Source organism: Antechinus flavipes, chromosome 3 (genome assembly GCF_016432865.1).
Source record: "Antechinus flavipes isolate AdamAnt ecotype Samford, QLD, Australia chromosome 3, AdamAnt_v2, whole genome shotgun sequence".
Taxonomy (NCBI): domain Eukaryota; kingdom Metazoa; phylum Chordata; class Mammalia; order Dasyuromorphia; family Dasyuridae; genus Antechinus; species Antechinus flavipes.
Genome location: NC_067400.1, coordinates 470827824 through 470855745, shown reverse-complemented (window position 1 = coordinate 470855745; position 27922 = coordinate 470827824). Strand labels below are relative to the sequence as shown.

The 27922-nt window shown below is 36.5% G+C and overlaps 1 protein-coding gene across 3 annotated transcripts in view; it reads right to left on the bottom strand.

Annotated features, from left to right (window-relative positions):
• Positions 1 to 17929: 17929 nt before the first annotated feature.
• Positions 17930 to 27922, bottom strand: part of OPCML (opioid binding protein/cell adhesion molecule like) — a 1494059-nt gene continuing 1484066 nt past the window's right edge. For all 3 annotated transcript variants that reach the window (XM_051986652.1, XM_051986651.1, XM_051986650.1), the window contains one exon: positions 17930 to 23537. In XM_051986652.1, coding sequence (XP_051842612.1) covers positions 23437 to 23537 — 101 coding nt within the window. In that variant the 3' untranslated portion in view covers positions 17930 to 23436. The remainder of the gene's footprint in view (positions 23538 to 27922) is intronic.

Here is a 27922-nt window from a genome sequence, read left to right as displayed (position 1 = left end):
TAGGATATTTACTTCTTCCTCTGTTAGTTTGGGCAAGCTATATTTTTGGAGGTATTCTTCTATTTCATTTAAGTTGTCAAATTTATTGGCATAAAGTTGGGCAAAGTAACTCCTAATTATTGATCTAATTTCCTCTTCGTTAGTGGCGAGTTCTCCCATTTTGTTTTTAAGACTAACAATTTGATTTTCTTCTTTCCTTTTTAAATCAGATTTACTAAGAGTTTGTCTATTTTGTTGGCTTTTTCATAGAATCAACTCTGAGTTTTTATTAATTAATTCAATAGTTTTTTTTTTTTTTTTACTTTCAATTTTATTGATCTCTCCTTTTATTTTTAGAATTTCAAGTTTAGTGTTTGACTGGGGGTTTTTAATTAATTCCTTCTCTAGCATTTTTAGTTGCAAGCCCGATTCATTGACCTTCTCTTTCTCTATTTTATGCAAATAGGCCTCTAGAGATATGAAATTTCCCCTTATTACTGCTTTGGCTGCATCCCATACATTTTGTTATGATGTCTCATTATTATTGTTTTCTTGGGTGAAGTTATTAATCATGTCTATGATTTGCTGTTTCACTCCATCATTCTTTAGTATGAGATTATTTAGTTTCCAATTATTTTTTGGTCTACTTTCCCCTGGCTTTTTGTTGAATGTAATTTTTATTGCATCGTGGTCTGAAAAGGATGCATTTACTCTTTCTGCCTTACTGCATTTGAGTTTGAGATTTTTATGTCCTAATATATGGTCAATTTTTGTATCGGTTCCATAAACTGCTGAAAAGAAAATGTATTCCTTTCTGTCTCCATTATGTTTTCTCCAGAGATCTATCATATATAATTTTTCTAGTATTCTATTTACCTCTTTGACTTCTTTCTTATTTATTTTGCGGTTTGATTTATCTAATTCTGAGAGTGCAAGGTTGAGATCTCCCACCATTATAGTTTTGCTGTCTATTTCTTCTTGCAGCTCTCTTAATTTCTCTTTTAAGAATTTACATGCTACACCACTTGGTTACAGCACCATTTTGAAAAAATATTTGGTTGTCACTTCAATCTTTTCTCTTTCTACACTAGTGCATTCTTCCTTTTAACTTTCCTTCTTCTTCTTCTCAGACCCTCAGAATAGAACCAACCCAATAGTATGACCTCTGGTTTGTTGCTATTTAACACTGTTCATACTATGTGAAGGAGAGGACTTAGAATATCTCTTTGAAAATTAGGATTCCCAGTAACAGTTGATGATCAAATGATAGACTTAGATCTTCTCAGCACTACAGTGATCCAAGACAATTCCAAAAGACTTGAGATGAAAAAGTGCTATGTGCATCCAGAGAAAGAACTATGGAGTCTAATTGAAGATCAAAACATACTATTTTCACTTTTTAAAAAAGGGTTTTTTGTTTTTTTTTTTTTCTCATAGTTTTTCCCTTTTGTTCCAATTCTTTTTTCACAATATGAAAGTTGTGAAATATATGAAAGTGATTGTATACGTATAACCTATATTTAATTGTTTGCTATCTAGGGGAAGGGGAAAAGAAAGAGGGAGTAAGAAAAATACTATTTCTCTTCCCTATTTTGTTCTCTTGACCGAATAGAACAGGACAGTCTTCATCAATGATTTCTTGAAATATGTTGTGTAGACTCTTTTTTAATCATTGTTTTCATAGAATCCAGTGATTCTTACATTATCTATCAAATTCTTTTCCAACTCAATTCAATTCAGATTTCATATCAGTTTAGCTTTAAATATGATTTTTTGCATTTCTTTTCTTTTTTAATCTTTTGATTTTGTTATAATAGTTTTTTTTTCTTTTCAATTTGTTGATTTCTGTTTGTAACTTGGTTTTTAGGAACTCCTTTTCTTGGACAAGATATATCACTTTTTTGTTTAAGTTACAATTTTTGTTTCTAATTCTTTCCTCCTTAATTTTTATTTCATATTATATCTCTTTCTTTACTTCTTCTAATGTGTTCATATAGTCCTTATAGAAAAATCATTTCCCTCTTCCTTTGATTCTGATTGCATTTGTTGTGTAGTAACTTGTTCTTTCCTGAAATTTCCATATTTGCAATGATTTTTATATTGTTTTGACATTCTATTTGTTTATTTATCTCTCCAGATTTTGTACTTGTTTTGAGTAAGGATCCATCCCTTGTTTCACTTCTGGGTAAGGAGTCAGACCCATGTGGTCTTTCTTTGGATCCTCTGTGTTCATTCATGTGCTCATTACTTTCCCCTGATGCTTTTCCCTATCCACTCCTCCTCTATATTTGGAAGTTTAAAGCAATGGCTCCTGAGTATTTCTTTAGATTTTGAAGACAAAGCCTGTGGAACTGGGATGTCTTAGTTGGATCACTATGAAGACATTCACTCAGGCTTTCCAAGGTTCCTCAAGTGAGACTTTTTGACCACTTTGGAGCTTCCTTTTCACTCTGGAACATTCATAGGGGACCCTTCCCTACTTTCTTTCCTCCAGCCCAATACTTGCTGCCTTTGAACACAGAACCTTAGAGGCTATATAATTGCATATTTGTGCTTGTCTGGTGCTCACTTTCGTAGAGGGGATCTTTTTTTCTTATTGTCTATGTTCTAATTCTACAGTGAAGAAGCAATTGTAATTTATTATTGTATTTCTTGATCATTATTTGATCTGTTTTTGCTAAGGCTGGTAAGAGTAAGTTGGGTCACCTGCTTCCATTTGCATAACCATCTTCAAGAAAGGTTTCCTTGAGGAAGCTTTTTTCACTTTCTGTTTTAGGTGAGTGGATCCTTTATATTCAAATCAAAGGAAGACATAGACAGGAGTTTCATAGCATGGCTATAATTTGAATTATTGGAGAACACACTTATATATGTGATAGTAGATATGTTGGAATATTGGAACATTAGGGGGGAAAATTCTTCCAAACAACAATGGTTGAAAATGGAAAGGGTTTCACAAACAAAATTGTAGGATTTGCATTATCGACAATATTGACAATGACAAGGAAGAAAAGAATAAGCATTTATATAGCACCTATTATGTTCTAGATTCTGTACTAAGTCATTTATAAATATTTCATTTGGCCTCATAACAGTCCTGAGAGGCAGATGCAATTATTATCCTATTTGACAACCAGGGAAATTAAGATAAATCAATTAAGTGACTTGCGGGGAGTCACACAGCTAATCTTTGTTTTGAGGTCAGATTTGAGTCCATCTTTTTCACTCCAGGCCTAGCATTCTCTGTACCATTAGCATGGGACCTAGCAGTCCAGTTTTAACTATAAACACTTTGGGTATGCTTCTTTTTCTGGTTTTTTTTTTTTTTTTTTTTTTTTTTTTTTTGGGGGGGGGGGGGAACTATCCCAGAATTTGGAATTTAAAAAGACATCTTACAGATATTCTATGTGTTTTAGTAACTAGGATAAAAACTGAGCACAAATTAATACACTTTTTATGTGACATGAATTGAAAAATTCATATCAAATGACAAATGTTTGACTATATCATGCCATGATTCAGAAAAGGAGTAATGAGTTATTTTAATATTTATAATAACCATTTGCCTTGGAGTAAAATCCATTGCTTCAAAAAAATAAAAGGTGCTTCATACTCAACCCACTCATTTTGCAAATGAGGAAACTGAGACTCAGAGGTGAATTTCCCAAAACTGCACTATTAGGTATAGAATCTAGATGTCTCAACTCATAACCCAAGCTTATATGAAGATCCTTCTAATGAAGATTCTGCTAATTATGAAACAAAGCTGGAGAGGGAAGTTAGATAATAAAAGGAACCTTTTCATGACTTTCATTTTTTTTCTCTCTCCATGCTAATTTCATCACTAAATAAGCTAAAGAGCTTCCCTCCCTTTCTCTCTAACTCTCCTTAAGAAATATTATTTATATATGTATATATACAATATAATATAATAATGTAATATATAATATATAATATGATATTTTATGAGAAATATTATATGTATATATGTATATGTAATCAGTTTCTCTAGATGGTATCAAGCCATAGTAATTTATATTGATTTTCCAGTGGAGGCAAGAAAATATAGTAGAAAGAATTAGCAATCTGAAATCCTAGGTTCTAGTTATATACTCCCCATTTATTGATGATTGACCTTGGGAAGTCACTTTGCTTCTTAGGGATTGTTTCTCCATTTGATGAATGAGGGCATTAGAATAGATAATCTCTATAGTCCCATAAACTCTAAATCTGTGGTTCTATGATATTCTTATCCTGGGAAAGAGAGAATCTTAAACCTCGAGGAAAGAGTAGGAAGGAAAAAAAACCTTAGGAAAAGAGCCTTATAAACTAATGCAATGTAGATATGAAACAGAACCTCTTCTAGTTTATCCAGTAAAATCATGCTTCCTGAACATAGTGAAATAAAATCCAAGATGAGCTGGACAAGATCATTTCTTGAGATTTCTGCTTACTCTGCTTCTCAGTTTCCCTTTGCCCTAAAGAAAATGATAAATAACTGGATCTCTAAAAGAAAAACAACAAAAACCCTTTCAACAAAGAATTCGGGACCTAAGGGCATGTGAACCAAGTCAAGCCTTCCCACTCCCCACCCCACCCCCATAGCAAACATTAAGCATTATTAGGAAAAAGTATGTCTCCTAGGGAACAATCTATCCACACTGTGGTGTTGCTTTGTTTTATGAAAAATATAGTTTTAGTCCCAGAGAAACCTGTCATCTTTTTCATGCTCTAAGCCACTTGCAACAAAAGAAAATACAATTCCCAATGCCCTACCCCCACTTCCACCAGGTTTCCTAAGCAAAATAGCCTCTGCTTTATGAGGAACAAAGGGGAGAAACAGCAAATTTTTGACTTCTTCTTTCCTATATATTTAATCAAATAGTAAACAAAACAAAACAAAAAAAAAACCCTCTAATCTTTTTTTTAGGAAAGGAGCTGAAGAGATAAGACCATATTCCAGGAATAGATCTGACCCAGAGATGAGGTTAGTTCACCTATATTGGGTGGCTTTTATTTTATTTTAGTTTTGGTTAAGTAAACAATAGTCCCACCTCTGTCCCATCCCACGAGGTTTTGGCAGCAGAAAATAATGAATCTAAGAGACAAGCTCTGAAGGGTTAAATTCCTCTCCACTCCCAACATTAAGCTCTGGGGAGAAGAGGAGAAGTCTGGTCAATAGACAGATATATTGACTTGTTATTATTTAAAGTTGTTTAACCAGGTAGAGATAAACGAAAGCTTTCAGCAGCTGAACTATCACACAAATCACAATTAAGGTGGCATATGTGTTTGGAAGACGTAAAATCAATTCCCGAGAAGATAATGTTTTAGTCTCTATTTGAACTTGAAAACAGAAGTAAATTTTCAGCAGTAACAGCTGGGCTTGTTCCATCCAGGAGTCTCTCTATTAACTGTACAAGAAGGGCCTTTATTATCTGTTCTAATGGTTTTCCTCTATGGCTTTGTCTTCATCAAAAAAGCCAAATTGATTGCCGTGGAGCTGTTTACTGATGTGCCATCCGGCAGACGTCTGCGTCTGTGGTGGCCCAGAGCTCCCCTGTGCTGGCATTCATTCAGGGCTCTGACTGTTAATGGTCTTTAAGATGTACTGTGGGATGGCTTACAGGAGGTACCACAGTGGCAGCTGGTGGTCAGGGGAAAGGGTTTTCTATCTCTACTGACTCCTCTGAGCAAGGAAAGCTGGCAGTTAAAAAAAAAAAATGTCCCTTTATCTTTCCTGACTTTGGCCAAGAAATGTAAAACAATCTGTTATTTCATAGATCTTACTCAACTGCTTTCTCTTGCTTAACTGGGATATCTAGTGTACATACTATAAAGTTTAACAGTTCATTGAATATTTTTTTATACTGGATGCTACAGTATAGCAGATTGTGGAGTTAGAGGTATAAACTCCAACTTTCCTACTTTTTGTCCATTTCAACTTGGTCAAGTTTTTCTATGTCACTGGTAAAATGAGTGGGATTATCTTAGATGACCACTGCAGGAGTTTGTATTGGTACATTTATGGCCCTATGATCTTGTTTAAATGATCAGACTATAACTTTCTCAAGGGCAGGGACCATGTGTTAAAAAATAAAGCTTATTTTTATATAAGGCATTACAATCTATTCAGTATTTTCCTCAATACTGATATAAGGGTAGGAACAATGTAAGTATCCCCACTTTACAGATGATGCAAAAAAAAGGAGCCTTGGATATTTGTCTATTGGCACTAACTGCAATGTGGATTTTCTGATAGTTACAAGCTCTTGAAGAAGACCATCAGTTTTCCTACCTACAATATTTTTTCTTTCTTCAACCCCTATTCCTATGTAATGTTGCATAAACAGATTTGTCCTAGAGCAAGCTCATGAGGGTCAATTGTTAATTTTTTAGTGTATCTATACCTCAAAAATTGGCACAAACTACAAATCCTGACAATTTATTGTATTGTTGATTGCTTAGACTGAAGAAATTGATTTGACAGGAAAAAAAAAATGATCTTCTAGTTTAAAAAAAAATTGAAGAATAACTCTGAAATTACTCATTATCTTTCAGGGTCCCTCTACTATGTAAAGTCCAAACTCCTTAGTGTAGCATGACACTATCGAGAGTATTTCTTGTCTATTCTTAAATCCTACTGTGACTTACCCAAAACCTAATGGCCAGCCAAAATGGTCTACTTGCTACTGCCTAGATATACCTTTCTCTTTCTTTCCTTTGGTTGTTGACCTTCATTCTAGAAGAGGACATCATCTCTATGTTAAAGTCAAGTTACAGTGTGTCCAGTGGTGGCTGATCAGACCAATATGAACTTGGATTGCTCTGCCACAAGTCGGACACAAATAGTCTATATGAACATTCGAGATGGCTTCTTTAATTTTGTGTATCTTATGTTTTCTTTTGGGCTAATTCAATTCTGCTTTATTCATAGAGCACAGCACCTTCTCTGATGAGGGCACACCATGCTGGGTGATCCTGTGCCAGTGTCTCCCATGTGATACAATTAATTCTAACATTTCCAACAGAGACCTTGAGCGTATCCTTGCATCATTTTTTTCTGGACACCTTGTGAATACTTGCCCTATGTGAGTTTTCCATAAAATAATTTTTTTTTGGCAAGCATATATTTGTACATTGAACAATGCAGCCAGCCCAAAGAAGTTGTGTTCTCTGCAGCAGAAGTGCAATGTTTGGTAGTTTATGGAGACATCATCTCTATCCATTAGAACACTTCTATCCACAGACATGAGTTTTGAGCATTTGGATAAATGAGGATAGAAAGGGAAATAAAACAAGTTAATGAGTCAGGAGGACCTGAGTTTAAATCTAGTCTCAGACACTTAACACTTCCTAGCTGTGTGACCCTGGGCAAGTCACTTAATCCCAATTGTCTCAGCCAAAAAAAATAAAAAATAAAAAAAAAGAGAGAGAGAGTTAATGAGCAGAACAGATGCAAGGAAGAATCCCAGTCAAAGGTAGCAGCAATCCTTCATTTCAGCAGTTGATGCAAGAGAAAAGGTATTGTATTTCATGTTATAGAGTTCAGGTTTGAGTGCTGCTTTTTACCTTTAAACTACCTGAGTGACTTTGGGCCAGTTATTAAATTTTTTTGTGCCTAAACTTCCTTATTCATAAAATGAAATTGCTAGATTCAATGACCTCAGCTGTTCCCTCTATCACTACATCTATGATCCTATAACTATTGGTATTGGTAACTATTTGGTAACTATTGAAATTCTTCCCATCTTCTAGATCCCAAGAATGTTGACTTCAACTCCTAGTAAAGCCCTCTAGTGGACTGCTCCCAAGATGTCCTTTTGGACCTGTGCAATTCAACATTTTTATTATGTGGATGCTGACATGTTTAATAAGTAGGGAAGGGAAAAAATTGGGAGGGATGGCAAATATGTTAGATGAAAGGCTCTAGCAACAAGAAAAAATATTGATGAGCTAAAATATAGGGACAAATATGGTAAGATGAAATTTGTGAGGGAGTTTTCCGTCCTAATCTCTACCTCAGAGATTTTTTTGCTTATTATTCAACCTTTTCTTAGTCTCATTAGTATCTTCCATCTTCTATGTATTTATCACACATATATATATATACATGTATATATATTTACATATCAGTGTGTGTATACCTGCATATATGTATAGAAGTGTGTGTGTTTATACATATATATGTGTGTGATATATGAATATGTGTGTATATTATATGTGTGTGTGTGTGTGTGTAAATTTGCTTCTTTGCTACATGTGTTTATGAGTGCCAGGCACTAATTTAAGTTCTAGGAATATAAAGAAAAAGTAAAAAAAAATCTCTCCCCTGAAGAATTTTACATTTTAATAAGAGAGAGAAGCAATGAAGATGTAAATGTAATGTAAATATTCACATGTACATAAACAAGTATAAACATGCATACAATATATATGTATATAAATATACATTATATATGTGTGTATGTATTTATGTAACTAAGATTGTTGAGGGTAGGAATTTTTTGCCCTTTTTTTTTTGTATTCCCAAAATTTGCTCACTGTCTGGCATAAAGTAATTGCTTAATAAGTATTTGATTGATTAATGAATAGATATAAAGTTCTATGCTTTGGTATAAGCACTGGAGGAAGAATGCAACTCTATGAAACGTATTTTGGATTATTATGGAACTACTCTTCTAGTAAGTCAAGAGTATGATGTGGTAGGAAAAAAATAATAATTAAAAAGCAAACTCATGTGATCTCAGATTGCCCTAATAGTAGAGCAGTATATAGAATAACAACAACAACAAAGTTTAAAATCTTGCCCTGTACTGCCCTGCCATACTGCCCTGGTTAGATTATATTTGAGGTACTTTGTTCAGATATATGTAACACATTTTAATGAAGACACTGATAAACTGGAGCATATGCTGGTAAGAGGACTGGAAACCATGCTATATGAGGCTTAATTAAAGGAACTAGATGAGTTTATTCTGTAGAAGACTTAGTGAGACATGATAGTCACATTCAAGTATTTGAAGTGCCATCATGTGAAAAGGTTATTAAAATCACTGTCTTTGGCTCCAGAGGCCAATGATCAGTAGGTGGAAGTAGCAAAGAGCCAAATTTATCTTCCCCTTCTTTATGTTTCAGTTTACAGTGAAAATTGAAGGAACATCCATTAGCTCATATTGTTGGGAAATTTCCTATCCATCCCATCTAAAATTATACAGCTTTTATTATTTTAATGAAGGTATTTTACATTTATTGTTTTTAGTTTTTCCTTTTTAGATTCAGCATTTCTTGTTGATATGCTACGGTGAATAGCATTTTCTGGTATCAAAAACTATGACTTGATTAGATAGTGCTAAATTGTGTTCCATATTGTGCTTTAGGTGGGTACTAACATTACCAACTCTTAGATTAGAGTCTGTCTGTACCCTTTCCTTTTCTTCCCCAGTGAGGATCCTATAGATGCCTTCCCTTAAAAAATAAACTAAAAGGAAGGAAAGGAGCAGAATTTCCAGACTTCCCTGCCAGTTTTTCCTCTTGGAATGTAGTTCAGTTCAGGAGAAGTGCAAGGGAATAACAAAAGAAAATTCTGATAGTAACTCCACAAGAAATTTACATCAAAGAGGAAGCATTCAAACGAGTGGACTGACTCAGATACTGGAGGCACCATCACAAAGGGTAGAAAATCTTCTAAAAGAGAGAGAAATCACATATAGAATCATCCATGCTGCAGTATCACAGGATAAAGTAGAAATAAAATAAAATAAACCATGTGAAATTGAGACTCTGGCTGTGTCCATAGAAGAGAACTGGAGCCTTTGTATTTGAATACCACCAAAGAATCCCTTCTGCCATTTCCAGGACTGACTTAGCTACTATAGTTACTACTGCTCTAATAAACTGAATCCCCTGAGCCCTGACTTTCAGCAATGAGTAGAGAGAAACAGAAGTGGTTTGGTCATGTAACCACAGTAACCATCCTTGCACATATCATTGTGCAGAGAACAAGAGGAAGAAAAAAGGAAGGGAGGGTCTCTAAGGATAATCAGGCCTGTTTCTCTCTCCCAAGTAGTAGCATCTCATGCTTTCCTCTTCCAAGTTGAAGGGATTGAGGGAGTACAAAAACTATGAGACACTTAATAGATGTTCCTTCAATTTTCACTGTAAACTGAAACATAAAGAAGGGAAAGACAAAAAGGAACTGGGAGTACAGTGACTGGCACTCCCAATTCAGAGCTCAATTCCACTAATATGATCACTCTTTCTCTGTTGGATCTCCCAGATTATGCCCACTAATTATAAGTATCCCCCAAGAATCTATCTTGGTTCCTCTTTTCTTCTCCCTCTATACTATTTCATTTAATGAATTAATTGTCTTCTATGCTCCCAATTATCATCTCTGTGCAGATATTTGTATATTTAGTCCTAACCTCTCTATAAAACTTCAATCACTTCTTACCAAGTATCTTTTGGACATTTCAAGTTAAGCATATTGAAAGTGGAACTTTTCATCTTTTTCCTAAGGTTATCCTTTCTTCTGAATTTACTTATTACTATGGAGGCCACCATCATTCTTCCAGTCAAAAAGCTTGTCCCTTCAGTGTCATCCTTGACTCCTCACATTCTCCTCAGATATACAATATGTTCTAACATCTCATGTTTCTCCTTCCCTCTCTATATAGCCACCATACTGGTACACCCTTATCTGCATTAATTCAATAATCTCTTAATTGATCCCCCTGCTTTCTCCATTCTAATCCATCTATTACTATTCTGACAGTGATTTTCATAAAATACAGATCCATATTATCACACTACTAAATAAACTCCATTGACTTCCTATTGCTTTCAGGATAAAATTAAAAGTTCTTTCTTTAATATTTGACAATCTTCCCACTATGGAACTTTCTTACTTTTCTAGTCTTCTGACACTTTATTCCCTTCCACATACTCTTCTATGATCTATGAATTCTCTTTTTCCGTTCTTTGCACAGGACACTTTATTGTCCATGCCAGAGCCTTTTCACTGTCTATCTGCCTGGTCTCTTAGAATGTTCTCCTTTCTTATGTCTTGTTGCTTTTCTTGCCTTTCTTAAAGATTCAGGACAAATCACCTTTTACACAGGAAGCTTTTTCTGCTTACCTCTCTCCCACGTTAAAAACATTTCCCTCAGAGATTACCTTCCATTTATACTCCATGTATCTTGTATGTACACTTATTTGCATATTGTCTCCTCCATTAGAATGTAATTCTTTGAGAATGAGTACTAGATTTTTGTCCCCCCTACCCCCGCTTTTTTGTACCTAAGACAATCTGGCACAATAGTAAGTGCTTACTTACTAATTGAATGACTGATTTGTGCTGAATTGACTGTTCTATCTTGAGATGCACCTGCACTCTCTTGTCACTCAGCAGAGGCTACAGTTTTTTCTTACTCTTGTGATAGATGATATAATGATATCTGCTTTCTAGAGCCACTTACCTTGAATTGTTTCTCCTTCATTAGAAGCTGGCTGTCCAGTCCAAAGATAAAAAATCCAAGGCACCTTTTTAGAAGTTTTTTTTTTAAGGTACCACATATAAAATAATGTTGGTAATAGTCATGTGACTGTGTTCAGTATGAAGGGGGATTCCATTGCTTTCTTGTACCAGACAAATGATAATAAATTATTTTCAAATATACCCACTTTTCCCTGTTATTCTCACTTTGCCTAGCGATTAATGGTCTGACCCCTCTTATTAGACATTGAAAGTATCAAATTCCATCTGGTTGACTACTACAGCTGTGTGTGTTTTGCCTTCTCCCACCTCCCTTCCTCTTGCATCATCTGTGACCTTCTGACTGCCTAATCAAAAACTCATTCCCTCCCCCCCCCCCCCATCTTTAGGAACAGTACTTTGAAAAGCTGTTAAAGATGAATTCATGATTCAGGAAAGGAGGGGGTGAATTGTATACTGATTAATGTACACGGATTGGGGTGATTTCAGCTTAGTTGAAACAGTCCTTCTGAAATCAATAGAGCTATAATAAAACTAGAATGGTGTGCTTTGATAAGTAGTGAGTTCCTAGTTGTTATAGGTATTCAAGCAGAGGCGAGATGACCTATATCATTGTAGACAGGATTATTAATCAGATAACAGAATTCCTTTCCAAATGAAGATTCTATAAAAAGTGTTTGTTGTAATTAAGACATATAATGGATGTATATAATATGTTGTTCTGATGGACTTGGGGGGTGGGGAATCTATATTATAGGTAAGTTCTACCTAATAACTTCAGGGAAATGCTGATGGTATCAAAAGGTCTGCCCCTTTCAAACAGAGAAGCAAAGAACCACACAATTTTTCAAAACCTGGGATTAGAATTAGCATTTTTTGATTCTCAACATGCCCTTACAAAGTATGGGGATTTTTTTTGTTTTAGGAAATTCTATTTGCATTTCCCTAAATCATATTCCTGAACTCAGTACCATGGACAGAGAAATGAATACTAACTCTGCAAGATCAAGTTCTTGCCTCAGTAATGAAAAATATTTATTTCCTTTCTCTGAGAAGTCACCTCCAAGGATAAAAGCCACCTATTCAATGAGCTTTTCATTACTGAGTCCAATAAATATTGCATGTATACAGTTAGTTGGGGGCACAAAAGAAGAAAGCTTTGGCCTAGGGATTGGGGCTAAAAAAAAAAAAGAGGTAGAGGAACTACTGCAAGGGAAATCACATCTCCGATAGTAAGGGCAAAGATTATGTTTATTCTGTTTTGTTTTGTTTTACCCAAAAACGACATAAACATTTTTAGTACTTACTTGATAATGAACTAAAGATTCTGCCTTGAAATTTGCCTGGAGCAGGTCAGTTTAAAGAAAAGTGCACAACACACATTAATACTCATGTAATGCTGATGAAAAAATCATAATCATCAAATACTTATATAGTACTTTAAGTTTAGGAAGAGGCATAAACATACAAAATATACATATGGAAACACAAATATATCTGCATAATAAGTAGAATGTTATATGTATATGTACATACTTAAGTCTCAAATTTTGGCTACCAAATCCTTAAAAAAAATCATCAGTCTAATATTATTTGAGAATCTCATCACCAGAAGTTTTCCTTTATTTCTTCATCAAAGAACCAGGTAGTAGCTTGATCCACTGAAGCATAGTGGGGATGGTACAACCAGGTAGCAGCTTGATCCATTGAAATATAGTGGGTATGGTTCTAAATTAGGTTTTAAGTTGGATGCTATAGCCATCTTGAAAATAAAGCACTATCTAGTGCTATTTGTCTATCCAAGAGATCAAGATAATTATTTACCCTTAATCAATTATGGTTTCTGTTCTTTTCAAATTCATTAAATTCATTGGTTAATTAATTAATTCAGTCATTCATTTACTCAAGTTTTCATTCATTCAGTCAGTCAGTCAAGGCAGATAGGTTGATTTTTCCTGTGGCCATAATGTTTCCACAATAAAAGTATAGGTAGTCTATCAGCTGCCTGTTTTACAAACACAGACCCCAATTCTTCACCTTTCAATGGGGAATTGGAAACCAGTAACCTCTTAATCCTTTTTAAAGCCTCAGTCTTTGCTAAAACTTAATAGGTAAAGGGAAGAGGATTATTCTGTGACCCTTAGGAAAATCTGAACAGGCTTAGAAGGAGATGTCGTCATTTTGAATTTAGTTTTTCAGAAATTTAGCTAAAGAGTATGGGTTCCTTCTATATCATTTTCCATGTTTGCATGTGCATGTATGTGTTTATTTTTTTCCCTTTTCAAATAAAGTCTTTACACAATTAAGAATACAGTCTTAAGCTGAACGTCATTTTTTTTCCCATGCTGTCTTTATCAGTAATGTCTTTTGTAATTATTGAATCTGAGATTTGAAAGGGGTTCTATATGTGTGGTCAAACCTCTAAAAGTATTCATTCTCTGACTATCTTCTACAATATCCATCCCAACCCTTGGTTTCTCAATTTCCATTTAAACAACTCAAGCAAATGGGAACTCTGCTTCTTAAGATAGCTCATTCACATTTAAAACAGTTTTAATTCTTAGGAAGTTCTTTATGACAAAAATTTCTCTCTTTTCCTATACCTTTTGGACATGGGTCCTATTTCTAGCTTTCAGAGCAGCATCCCCTTTTCCTATGACAATCCTTCACATATTTTGAGAAAGTGATAGCCTGAGTGTTCTCTTCCTCAGGCTAAGCAGTCCCAGTTCCTACAACATATTTCCAAATGCTCTGGTTTTTGTTCTTTGCAGAGGCATGGTAGAGAGTTAAAACATCAACATCTGCTCATCTGGGTGTTTCCCAACCACCCCTGCTTTCTCAACCTCCTTCCACTTTAATACATCTTGATAGGAAGAGGTACACCAATCATACATCTCTGGAGGCATTTCTCTGTGTGTATGTTTTTAATAGTATGTATTTTGCGGAAAGATAACAAAAATGCATCTGATGATTCCTCCATCATTTAACTGCTGTGCTTAAGAATAACTAGATAAAGCCTCCCTCGCTGAATGGAGAGATAACAGCAAAAGATTTTCATTACATTGAAGTGGGTTGGTAAATAGGTATGTCTGCCAAAGGTTAGCTTGAGGATGCTAGGTAGATGGATTGACAGATGGGGAATGGCTAGATGGTTTAAATAAATAGATGGGGGATAGTTGCATTAGGGAAGTGGATGAGTGGATAGATGGAATAAGGGGGAGATAAATGGGGAAATAATATGTGAATGGCTAGGTGAGTGGTTAGCTGATGGAGGAATAAATTGGTACATAGATGATTGATAGTACTCTGAGTGCCTAGATGGAGTAAGAGAAGGATAAATGCCCACCCTAGCAGGAGAATAGATGGAAGGAGGAAAGTTACGACATAAGTGGGAAAAGAGGAGAGTTGGATGTGAGCAGAAAGACGCCGATGAAAGGGCAGAAGAAAAGAGAGAGAAGAATAAATGATTACTAAAGCTATTGGTTGACTAGGAAAATTGGTAATCAGCTACATTTGTATGTCACCCATTCAAAATAAATCAGGTATTCTGGAAACTACAATCATCTACCTATACATTATATTTTTGACACATTTTCAAAGCATATTGGCCTATTCTTTTTTATTTGGATCCTATCACTGATAGCAGAAACGAAAAGCATAGGGAGGATCATGGTCAAGCCCAGAAGCCATGGCAGAGCTGAGATCAGAACCAACTTCTCACTCCTCACAGAATTTACTATCAAATTATAAAGAATGTATGAAAAGAAGTTGGATGATTTTAACTCAGCTTCCAAAATATAGGCCACATTTGTACCAATAGGTTCTGATTTAGAGTCAATCTTAATGAAAATCCAGGAGTTTAAAAAAAGCAATAGAAATATATTGTAGAATGTCAGAGCTAGACAGAGCTTTATAGATTGCCTGGTGCAATTCCATTATTTTAGAGATGAGGAAAGTAAAAGACAAAATAAGTTAAATGACTCAGCCAAGATCATATAACTAACTAGTAACAGAGTAAAAGGAATATATTGGTCTAAAGATAATTGAGAAACTACGTGATGAAGGAAAAATGTGGGAACAGATGAATAGGAAAGAGTTGTGATGGGGTGGGGCGGGGTAGAGCTGAGTGAAGCTAGAAAGATGATGATATGGTAATAAGAGACTAGAGGAAATGGAAAGCTTTCCTGATTCTTAGTCTAGTGGCTTCTTCATATTCTGCACTGTCTTAAAAATGTTTCCATAACACAGAGGCTGAAGAAAAATTAGTCGTCAGCATATAATTCTATTTGAATCAATCCTTCACATATTTTGAGAAAGTGATAGCCTGAGTGTTCTCTTCCTCAGGCTAAGCAGTCCCAGTTCCTACAACATATTTCCAAATGCTCTGGTTTTTGTTCTTTGCAGAGGCATGGTAGAGAGTTAAAACATCAACATCTGCTCATCTGGGTGTTTCCCAACCACCCCTGCTTTCTCAACCTCCTTCCACTTTAATACATCTTGATAGGAAGAGGTACACCAATCATACATCTCTGGAGGCATTTCTCTGTGTGTATGTTTTTAATAGTATGTATTTTGCGGAAAGATAACAAAAATGCATCTGATGATTCCTCCATCATTTAACTGCTGTGCTTAAGAATAACTAGATAAAGCCTCCCTCGCTGAATGGAGAGATAACAGCAAAAGATTTTCATTACATTGAAGTGGGTTGGTAAATAGGTATGTCTGCCAAAGGTTAGCTTGAGGATGCTAGGTAGATGGATTGACAGATGGGGAATGGCTAGATGGTTTAAATAAATAGATGGGGGATAGTTGCATTAGGGAAGTGGATGAGTGGATAGATGGAATAAGGGGGAGATAAATGGGGAAATAATATGTGAATGGCTAGGTGAGTGGTTAGCTGATGGAGGAATAAATTGGTACATAGATGATTGATAGTACTCTGAGTGCCTAGATGGAGTAAGAGAAGGATAAATGCCCACCCTAGCAGGAGAATAGATGGAAGGAGGAAAGTTACGACATAAGTGGGAAAAGAGGAGAGTTGGATGTGAGCAGAAAGACGCCGATGAAAGGGCAGAAGAAAAGAGAGAGAAGAATAAATGATTACTAAAGCTATTGGTTGACTAGAAAAATTGGTAATCAGCTACATTTGTATGTCACCCATTCAAAATAAATCAGGTATTCTGGAAACTACAATCATCTACCTATACATTATATTTTTGACACATTTTCAAAGCATATTGGCCTATTCTTTTTTATTTGGATCCTATCACTGATAGCAGAAACGAAAAGCATAGGGAGGATCATGGTCAAGCCCAGAAGCCATGGCAGAGCTGAGATCAGAACCAACTTCTCACTCCTCGCAGAATTTACTATCAAATTATAAAGAATGTATGAAAAGAAGTTGGATGATTTTAACTCAGCTTCCAAAATATAGGCCACATTTGTACCAATAGGTTCTGATTTAGAGTCAATCTTAATGAAAATCCAGGAGTTTAAAAAAAGCAATAGAAATATATTGTAGAATGTCAGAGCTAGACAGAGCTTTATAGATTGCCTGGTGCAATTCCATTATTTTAGAGATGAAGAAAGTAAAAGACAAAATAAGTTAAATGACTCAGCCAAGATCATATAACTAACTAGTAACAGAGTAAAAGGAATATATTGGTCTAAAGATAATTGAGAAACTACGTGATGAAGGAAAAATGTGGGAACAGATGAATAGGAAAGAGTTGTGATGGGGTGGGGCGGGGTAGAGCTGAGTGAAGCTAGAAAGATGATGATATGGTAATAAGAGACTAGAGGAAATGGAAAGCTTTCCTGATTCTTAGTCTAGTGGCTTCTTCATATTCTGCACTGTCTTAAAAATGTTTCCATAACACAGAGGCTGAAGAAAAATTAGTCGTCAGCATATAATTCTATTTGAATCAATCCATGAGATATTTACCATCTCTTGCCATATTTACAACATCATAGTAGTCTTTGATTCAGTGGCTGCAAGCATCAGGAATCAAACAGAGCAAAGCATTAATGCTGAGCAGCCTGCTTACGGTTTTGTGAAAATTCTTTCGTCTATGACCTGACTTTTTTTTCCCATTTGTTTGTGCCAATGTCAAATCCCTTAGGTCTGGAGGTCCGTGTCATATTAGGATGGTAAGCCACATAGTTGGTATATTCCTCATGAGTAAATTGAAAGAAGTTTGAATAGACCAGCTTTGGGAAGATATTGATTTTATCCATATTGATCCACTTATCACATGTGTGCCGAAATAGGGGTAGGTCGAGATGGGGAGACATGAAAATATTTGATGCAATTTTTAGATCATTGGAAATATAGGTTGGTAATTACATCTTGGCCCACAGGACCCAGAGTATCAATATATGAGAAGATGTATGTTTCACTATGCTTGCCAACCCCAACATTCAACAAAACCTAATAAATAGCCCCCCAAAAGGTACAAATTTCTTTGAACTTTATTGATACACTGCACAATCACAACCATCTCTTATTCATCCTGAATTAGAAAAGGTTACAACTACAATGTAACATGCACAAAAATTCAGGTAGTATATTCACCCTTAATACAATTATTGACCAAAAAATGACTTCATTGTTTTTTTGAAATTAAAAAAAACAGAAAAATTAAAATAAAAAATAAACTAAATCAAAATAACCCTAAAAGGCTGACAAAGTTATATTCTTATTTCTGTTTGATAAATTTTTAAAGCATTTGAACATAGATTTGTTTTTAAGGATAATTGTGAGAATGTGCACACCCATATTCTGACAGCTAGAACTGCACCATTGATAAGTCATAGAGAACTTTGTTAAAACCTAAAGAAGGACTCGGTACTGAACAGATACATTTTCATACACCCACACATTCCTCACAACTGCACTTGACATGTCACAAAATTTTTTGAATGATTAAAAATGCTCCCCATGAGTGATACAATGGGCAGCGATTCCCTATTTCAGCATGATCATTTTTATCACCATTGTCATCAACTCTACTTCTGCTAAATAATGTTGACAGTGGCTCAAGAGAACTCTAAGGGGGTTATAAGTCTACCTTCTTCTCCTAGGGCTATTGACAGCTATCTGAACAATGCTGGAGCTCAATAAAGAGAAGTCATTTAAACAGAAGTCCTTTTAAAAAGCCCCAAAAGAATTGAGCATAGTCAACTATTACTTTGGGGATGGAAACAATTGTGTCTGATTAAGTCCACTTCACTTTACTTGAGATTCTAGATATTTTGCACCTGAAAGCCATCCTGAACTGCTTCAATATCTTTTTGCCCCATTTTTAAACTGCAAATGTAATTCTTTCTCCCTTCATTTACTTCTCTTCTTTTCAGCAAGCAATGTGGGAAATGAGACTGGCTTTTTTTCTTTTTTGCTCATTTGTTTGTTTTTAGTGATCATTAAGACTTCTTATTATGTGGTCTATGTCAGAAAACATTGCCTTCTAAACCACATACCTATGAAGTTTTCCAGCTTTTCCTCCAATTTATGTGTCTTGGAGGAAAAGCTGGAGGAAAGGCAGCAGTAAATGGCAGACAAGTTGGGTGGGAGGTGAGTGGCTTATGGTCAATGAAACTGGAATGATCCCAGAACTAAGAGCTATGCAAAGAACAAAAACAAAGGAAGGGAAAATGTATTTCATCAAAAAGCAAAACTTATAGCTGCTTCCTCTGATTATATATAAAGATATGGAGATTCATTTTTGTTTGGCTGGTTTCAGCTATTTAAAAGCCAGTTTCTCCCTGGTGACAGCTCAGTATCAAATTGGGGAAGATGCTTTTCCCCACCCTCAACCACTCCTCCCCCTCCTTCCTGTGATAATGTTGGCAAGGGCCACACAACAGCTGCAGAAGAGAAGACATTTCAGCTGGGAGTATCACTCCTTTCTTTTATATTTTGTATATAAAGACTCTTGATGCAGTGACAATTCTGTGCTCCCCAGGGGGTTAGCTGGATTCCTTGGTGTTCTCTGCTCTTCTCCAGTTAGGAATTTCTTTTGACCTCAGGTGTAGTAGGCTAACCTCCTGTAGGTGGAGAACAAGATAACTGGATAGGTCCTGAAACGGGCCTTTCTATATCTGATTTGCCTCTACTTTGCCTAGAGTCCTGGAGCATGCTTCTCACCCACAGTTCAATGCTGGTCAGCTCCTGAGACAAAACTACCCCCCAAGCCAAGGAGAGCTGTCCTCCAAGGTAGGCCTGGGCTGGACTGCAGGGGAAGAGACTTAGGCATCTTTCAGGTACTAAAGTCTGTCATTTCCCTTTGTTTAGATGAACTAATAAATCAGAGCAATAATGCCCAATACTCTAAGCTTAAAATATGTGCATGTTTCTAGGATCCCCCCTCCCCCCAAAAAAGAAAACCCAGAAAAAGAAAACACATTTAGACTTGCAGATGACTGTATCAGGCACTTGACATTAAACTACAGAAGAACAAGCTTGGCATTAGCCTTACCACGAGCACTTTCATTGACATTACTTTGGTGGAAGTGTTAAACTTTGCTTTGGGAAAGGGGAATGAGAGCTTCTTAGATTCATTGCTGAATTCCACTTGGCCTTATCTGCATTATTTGTTGTTTTTGTCTCCTAGTTGACAAAATGGGAAGGGGCTATTAGCTGGTCAAAAACTTGCATTAGTATCAATCTGCAAACCCTTGCTCTTCCATTTGCAAACTTGGGCCAAGTCTGCCCAAAAAGGCTTAAGGATTCTCCCTGCAGAACTAAAAGCCACACAGAAGCAGTAAAATGCTCTATTAATGAAAAAAAAATGGCAAGCAGAGCATTGATCCTCTATGTCTTATCTTTTGAAATTTCTATTGTCTAAAAGTATCATCACCACCAAAATTAAATTAACAAAGCAGAAAACCATGAAAGAATCTCCTAGAAGAAACTTCATTGTCTTTCCCAGTGGTCCATCTCACCAGCCTCCCATACCTCTTCTCCTATGGATGATGGTGATAAAAAAAAAATCGAAAGAGTGTTGCTGGGTTTCCTGACTTTCTGTACCCCCCACTCCCCAGTGCCTGGGATGGAAAGGAGTGTTTACTGTGGTTCTATGTTTTGGCTAATAATATCACTAGGAAGTGGAAACCAGGTGATAAATTTTCTTTCAGCCACAGCAATTCATAAGACTACCCACCAAGGAATGGATGGGATATGATTCACATTATTGGAAGGAGAATTCACAAAGATAATATTACGGATCCTTAATTTAAGTGTAGCAAGAGGGCAGGCCATCAAGTGGTAAAAGGGAGAAGGCATGGAAATAATCATTGTAGATCATATTTCTAGTAATGCTTTAAGTACTCCCTCACTGAGGACTAGGGAATCCTTCTTTTAGAAGGAAAGATGAAAGTCCAATAGAAAACATGCAGCTTGGACATTCAGGAATTTTGCTAACCAGGACAACATCTCTCATCTTGTCTTACTCCCAATATATATGCTTTGCTCCTGAGCAATGCCTCTAGTTTATCAATATGGCATTCAGATATTCTGAATAGGACATGTCTTACTGTGACCTTACTTATTCAGGAGTCTGTATCAAGCAATTGAAATGCTTATGACTGACCTTCAGTTCTAACCTCATACCTGCTCACTAGATTGTTCCTGGGAATTTAGAATAGATAGAGAAATGTTGGCAAATCTCACGGGTTCCTGGAATCTGTCTCCTGGCAGTTGTCTTTTTCTTGTTATTTGAGAGGACTAAAATTCCATTCACAGCAATTGACCTTCTCTAGAGTGCCGAAAGCACCTAAGCAGGTGGAAGATACATGGATGGATTTTCTCACTTTGTGTATCATGTCCAGGAGCTGAGACAGACAAAACTAAAGAGGCAGCTTGAGATGGTGGGGAAAGGAGAATAAATTTTCAACGTTAAGAGCATTTGATGTATGCTTTTAGAGCAGCCCATCCCCCACCCTCCCAACCCAGTTAGGCTGCTGGCATTATATGCATACCAATCATGGCAATTTGCATGTCCCTCTTGGTGGTACCCTAAATATGTAAGGAGAGATCTAACCCAGGGTCATTTTTATTGCAATCCTTTTTGGTCCACTGGCACAGAGGATGGCCAATTCCTGATTGCCCCAGGAGATGCCCCAAGAAAGTACAGACATGAAAGTTCTTCTCAGCTAGCTACAATATAGAGAAAAGGAAGATGGTGCTAGACTTCCTCAAAGCCACTGTGGGGATAAGTCCCATGAAAAGAGGAAACATGTCTGACACATATTTTCCCCCTCTGTTTACAGTGTTGGGTTAATCAAGTGCTTGGAAATTAAGTCAGTCGCTCAAGTGCCCTCTGCTCAGAAGAGCTTCCGAGACAAATACGAGCGCTGTCAACACACCAGCCCTGTAATTGGACTCTATGAGCTTTTAACTGGATAGTTTTCAAACAGGCCAGACCCAGACTAGAGCAGATCGGAGACCCTCACTGAGGTGCTGAATCTCAGTCTGGTTGAATAATATGCTCACTAGCAGGAAACCAGTGTTTTGTACATATAGGTTTTTTTTTTTTTCTTTTGATAGGGAATATATATACCCTGAATTTAGTCAAATAAGATCATGTTTGCTTCCTCGAAAGACAGAAAAACACACGTATTTCTGATGACTGGCATCTTGGTCATTCAAATCCCAAAGGAAAACATCATGCTAGTTAGTTAAGGTACACATGGGACTCATCTGTGTCTAGAGAAGAGAATGCATTAGTGGGTAGTAAGCAATGGATTCCTAATAGAACTCATGAATTATCATAACCTACTTTTGGTGAATGGGACACCATATTCTCAAATCTCCATGTGATTGGCTATTGCTTATCTTTCTGGTTAATCTGAGAAAAATCGGCTTTCATGCGTAAGGTTGATATGTAATTAGGAAAACACAAATTTTTTAGGAGAGGTTGATTTGAGAAAGAAATGAGGAGAAAGATAGACACTAGGTGATTAGAGATTATTATAGTGATAGATGAGTAAGAGTAGAGAGGGAGAGACTTGGAGAGAAATGTAGATAATTACATTGATAAATTGATAAATAGAGTAAATAGATTGTTAGAGAGAAAGACAGGTGGGTAGATAATTGGATGGATGGATAGACCAGACAAGTTGAGTAGATGGATAGTCATAGGATTGCTCTGATTGATAGCTAGATAAGATCCAATGAATCAGCCACCTATTTATCCTTTTTCTTTTTCTTTTTTTTTTAAATCGACCAGCCAAGAATTTTTTAAAAAAGAAACTCAATCCCCCAACCTCTTCTCTTCCCATCCACTCAGCTCCAGTTTCCCATACTCTGGAGATTTTTTCTTTCTTTTATCAGATGTGCTTCCACTTTAAGTGGGTTTCACAACCCCCTTGGCCCCACACCTCTATATGCTGCAGGTATTTGAGGTGATGGGTAGAGTACAGTGCCAAGAAGAGGTGGTAGAATAATATATATATGTGTGTGTGTGTATATATGTGTATATATATTAAAAATCCACCCTGATGGGAGAGACAAACCCAATGTCATCAAACACATAACATGGAGTCATTTGTACAGCATAACAAAAAGGCTGATTTGTTAGCTTAAGAGACATAGACACTAGGATTCTCTGATGTAATTCTTTTTGTGCACTATTTCATGAACCAAGGTGCATCTCTGGGGCATTTATGGGTTCAACTGAAACAGACTTTTTGCCAAAACAGAAGTAATGGGGAAGACAATGAGGAGAGGGGCAGAAGAGAAGGCAGGGCTAAGGGAGAAGAAACAGATTCAATCTTTGAACACACCCATGATTGATTATCCTACACATTGCAGAACCCTCCCCACCCCCTCCCCCCATCCCCACTCATTCAAGCTGAAAAACAAAAACAAAACAAAACTGGTTTGCCCTCCGCAGTGTAGAAGAGTAAAGTCTGTGGTATGGAGAAGCCAGGCGTCGCTCAGAGGACCCTAGGATTTCTCATCAAAACTTGATGAAGAAGTGGACAAAGAGGGTCCCCGATAGCCAGAGACATGCCAGTGCTCTGGAGGCAGAGTTTACCCCATCAATGACTGCTCCAGGCCCTGTGGGAGGGGAAAAAAGAGAAATAATTGTAATTCAGGAGGAAATTAAAAAGGTGGCCACCTCTGTCATTCCAAGCTAAAAATCTTTGCATGCTCCTCCCCTAGAGGCTTCCCTTCATCAGGACCTGCTCTCCCAGTAAGCCTTGACCCAGGGGGTTGTATTTATACCTCCATCTCCCAACTGAAATGATTCCAAAGTCCAAACTGATTTGGCCACTGAACCCCCATCTCAAGGATGCGTCTTGGAATGGGCTGATGGGATGACTTGGAGTTGGTGTGCTAGATTAATAAGGATAAAGAAGGCATGGAGCATGACTGTGAGGGGAACTTCTTCGTATTAAATATGATCCTTAATTGTGTGTTTGGCATCCAAGCAAAAATGAAAATGTACTAAAAAGTGTGGTAGGTGAGTAGTGAAATCTCAGGGCATCACGAGAGGGTCCAAGGGAGCGGGATGAAATGGAAAGTGACAAGGTAACTAAAATGTATGGGAGGCAAAGACACATTGCCATGAAAAACGAAGGCTCGGCCACATCACTCTCTGGCAAGGGTTGCTCAATCCTGGCTCAGAACTGCAGATTATGCTGTGGCAGGGCAGCTAGTGGCACAGGGGATAGAGTGCCAGTCTGGAGTCAGGAAGGCCTGAATTCAAATCCAGCCTCAGATGCTTACAGGTGTGTGACCCTAAAATCTATTCGTATCATTTTCTTCACGTATCAAATGAGTCGAAAATGGCAAAGCACTCCAGTATCTTTGCCAAGAAAACCCTAAAAGGGATTACAAAAAGGCAGACACAGGTGAAGCAACTGAACAACAACTTCTGTAGCAGGAAATGATGAATCAATTGCCTCATTCAAGATTTCCAAAGGCAGTAACTAGATTTCTTATGGTCATCAGTGGTATGTCTGAAGGAGGACCAACAAAATCACAATCCAAACTACCACAAGACACTCTTTTCCCTGGGAATATAACTGCACGGAGCAGAAACCTTTTGGTAACATTACTCAGAAAAAGGAAAAAACAGGATCGAGATTCCAGAGAGAAGTTAATTTGATTTCTTTCGGTTTTGTGCAAAGATAGTGGATCTCTTTCCCAAATATATTCCCATTTCTTCATGGGATCTTGTGCTACCCCAGTCAGTGCCTTCCTGCAGATATCTAAGACAGTGCTGGTCTACTCTGGTCACATGCACTTTCCTGGAATAAGTTTGTTTCCCTATGAAACCAGGATTGTAGGACAATCCGACAAATGGAGTGCTTACTGACATTGTGCACAAGGAACTCATGGCTACTGTGATACCAAACCAATTTTTCTTCCTCCAAATTCAAGAGTTTCAATATGGATATTCTTTTCTTCTGCTGAGGTGTACTATTGATAATTCTCTCACTTACTAGAAAGTCCTACTTCCCCAACAATTTGGGCATTCACATAGAATACCAGATTGAGGGCTTAAGTATAGTGCCATACTATTTGTGGATGGCTCAGTATTTTGGCTCTTCTATCCCAAGCCCAACCAATAGCAATTTATTAAGCACTTACCATGTACTATGTTAGGTGCTGTGCTAGTAAATGAATGAGTTATATTAAATTGAGTTATGTATAACTAGACTAGATCAGTATATTCAACAAAGCAATTTGGTTTTAGACAATGTGCCTGGAGTTAGTTAGGTGGTGCAGTGGATACAGCACTAGATCTGCAGTCGAGATGATCTTAATTCAATCCAGTCTTAGATACTTATTAGCTGGGTGACCATGGTCAAATCACTTAACTTTGTATGCCTCTGTTTCCTCATCTGCAAAAGGGATATGATAATAACATTTATATCCCATGATTCTTGTGAGAATCAAATGAAATAATATTTGCAAAATGTATAGCACAGTGCCTGGCACATAATAGATATTTAATAAATGCTTGTTTCCTTCCTTCTTTCCAACTTAGATCCCTAGGGATATATACTATAAAAATGATATTATTGTGCTGTATTTGATTAATAATAACATAAACTGATAATAGCATTTATAAAATAGTTCAAAGTTTGCAAATATTATTTGTCCATAATAACAATTTCAAGTTGGGGAAGAAATTCAGAATACAAAATCCATCAAGACTTAGGTTAAATGGCCCCTTCTTCAAGAAGTCATCCTTGATCATTCTAGCCAGAAGTAATTTATTCTTCCTCTGAACCCATTCAAGCTTGTTTTGCCTGATTTACAGAATTTAACTATATTCTACTTTTCATTATTGTGTGCATATATGAACATAAATACAAAACATATATAGATGTACAAATGTACATCTGTATGTGTGTATGTATACACACATGTACATAGTAAGACTTAGCCATTCCTTTACTTTTTAAGAGATATTATTATAAGAATGGGTCCATAGGCTTCATCAGTCTGCCAAGAGTGATCATGACACAAACATTTTTAAGGATCTCTGTATTATAATTTTATACATTTTTATTTCCTCTACTAAATGATAAATTCTCTGCAGACAAAACATGGCTTACTTATTTTCTTACATAACTAAAACAGTGACAAATCTAGTAGGTATTAAATAACCTTTTGCTCAGTAAACGAATGAGGTGGCCAAGTACAATCCTTAGTTCTTGTGATTGCCATAATACATGAGTCTCCACTTTAATGAATGACACTGGATTATTAGCTACCCATTTGACTCCATCTTGTAGTCTGTGATGGTCTTTTAGTTTTAAGAACACTACACCTAGAGTCAGGAGAATGAGATCTGCTTCTAGGCCCAGTAACCTTGTAATGGGTACCCTTTCTTCCTTTCTCGCTGTTCTCATAGCTTCATAATCAGGATCACAGATTTGGAGCTCAAAGTTGCCTTAGAGTTATTAATATGCTGACTGCGATCCTTGATATTTTGGGGATAATTTTATTTCAATATAATTGGTTTTCTTTATAATCTAATGTATTTTATTTTATGTATTTATAAATATTATTCTGGGAAAGAGTCATTAAGCTTTACTAGATTGATAAGAGTCTAGGACACAAAGAGGATTAAGCATCCCAGATGTATTCCAACTTTTGATCTTCATTACAGATAAGGAAAGTGAGTTCCCAGGAACTGACATGACTCACTCTTAAGGGTTACACATGTAGAAAGTTAAAGAACTAAGATTTGAAACCAGATTGTCTAATTCCATTGCCAGAACACTTTCTATTGGATCGCACAGAAGGCTGACTTCTAAATAGCTTCTAAATTGATATTCTTTACCCATAGTCTGATGATCTCCTTTTCCTACTCAATAAATTTCATTGGCTCCCCAGGAGATATAAGTACAAAGTCCTCATTCTAGCAATTAAAGTCCTTTACAACCCAGATTCTGTTTATCTTTCCAGAAGTCTCATATTTGTCATCATTCATTCTCCACTCCAGCCAAATTGGCTTACTTGCCCCATCCATATGACATTATATCTCTTCTGTGAATGTGCACAGGGTTAGAATACTTGTATTTCCTGGTACTTGGAATAATTAAAAGTCAGAAGACTCACTTCAGGTGCAAAACAGTATAGCTGCTCCTATTTCTCTTAACTCATCAGTTGGATGTAATCTCCTTGAAGGTAGGAATTGCCTATTTTTTGTTTTTGTATGCCCAACACCCAGCCCACTACCTGGCTCTTAGTACTTGCTTAAAATGCTTCATGAACTGAATAGAATTCATCTTCTCCAAGGTTTAAGTTTTTGACATGTCGGATGAAGGTTTGGACTCTAAGTCCCTTCAGTTCTAAAAATCTGATTATATAAATAGAATGCTTCTAATACATGCTAAAAGTGACAGCTGGGAAGGTGGCCATCAGGGTCAGCACTCTCTTACAACCAGGATTTTTGCCAGGCTATGTGCAATTAGCCTCTTTTTTGAAAGAGCTGTAGGGGAACCACTATTTTTGAAACCCTTTTACTCACTTTTTTGATTCCGCTGCCTAATGCAGCTAAAGCTTACTTTATTCTTTAGCAAGTGCAAATAAGAGGAAATTTGGCAAATGGATAAGGTAATAAGACTTCAGTCAAGAATCTCTAGGTTCATATCCCACCTAAGCCATTTATGAATATAGTTATATAAGTACGAGCCAATCAGGCCCTCTCTGAGCTTGGGGGAACTTTCTAAAATTTAACTACTAGGATGTAAGTTAGTGAAAAACATCCAGGAGAATAATGCCCATAAAATATTATTAAGTAGTCTTGTAACTGAGGATTATGGGATCATAAGTCTAGCCCTGGAAGGGTCCTAAGAGGTCAACTGGTTCAACTATTTCACTGTATCATTGTGAGAGTGGCCAGTTACTAAGTAAATAGCAGAGTTAGTTCATTCAAGGATTGAATTTAAGCCAAAATGATTAAGATCAAGGGCAACCAG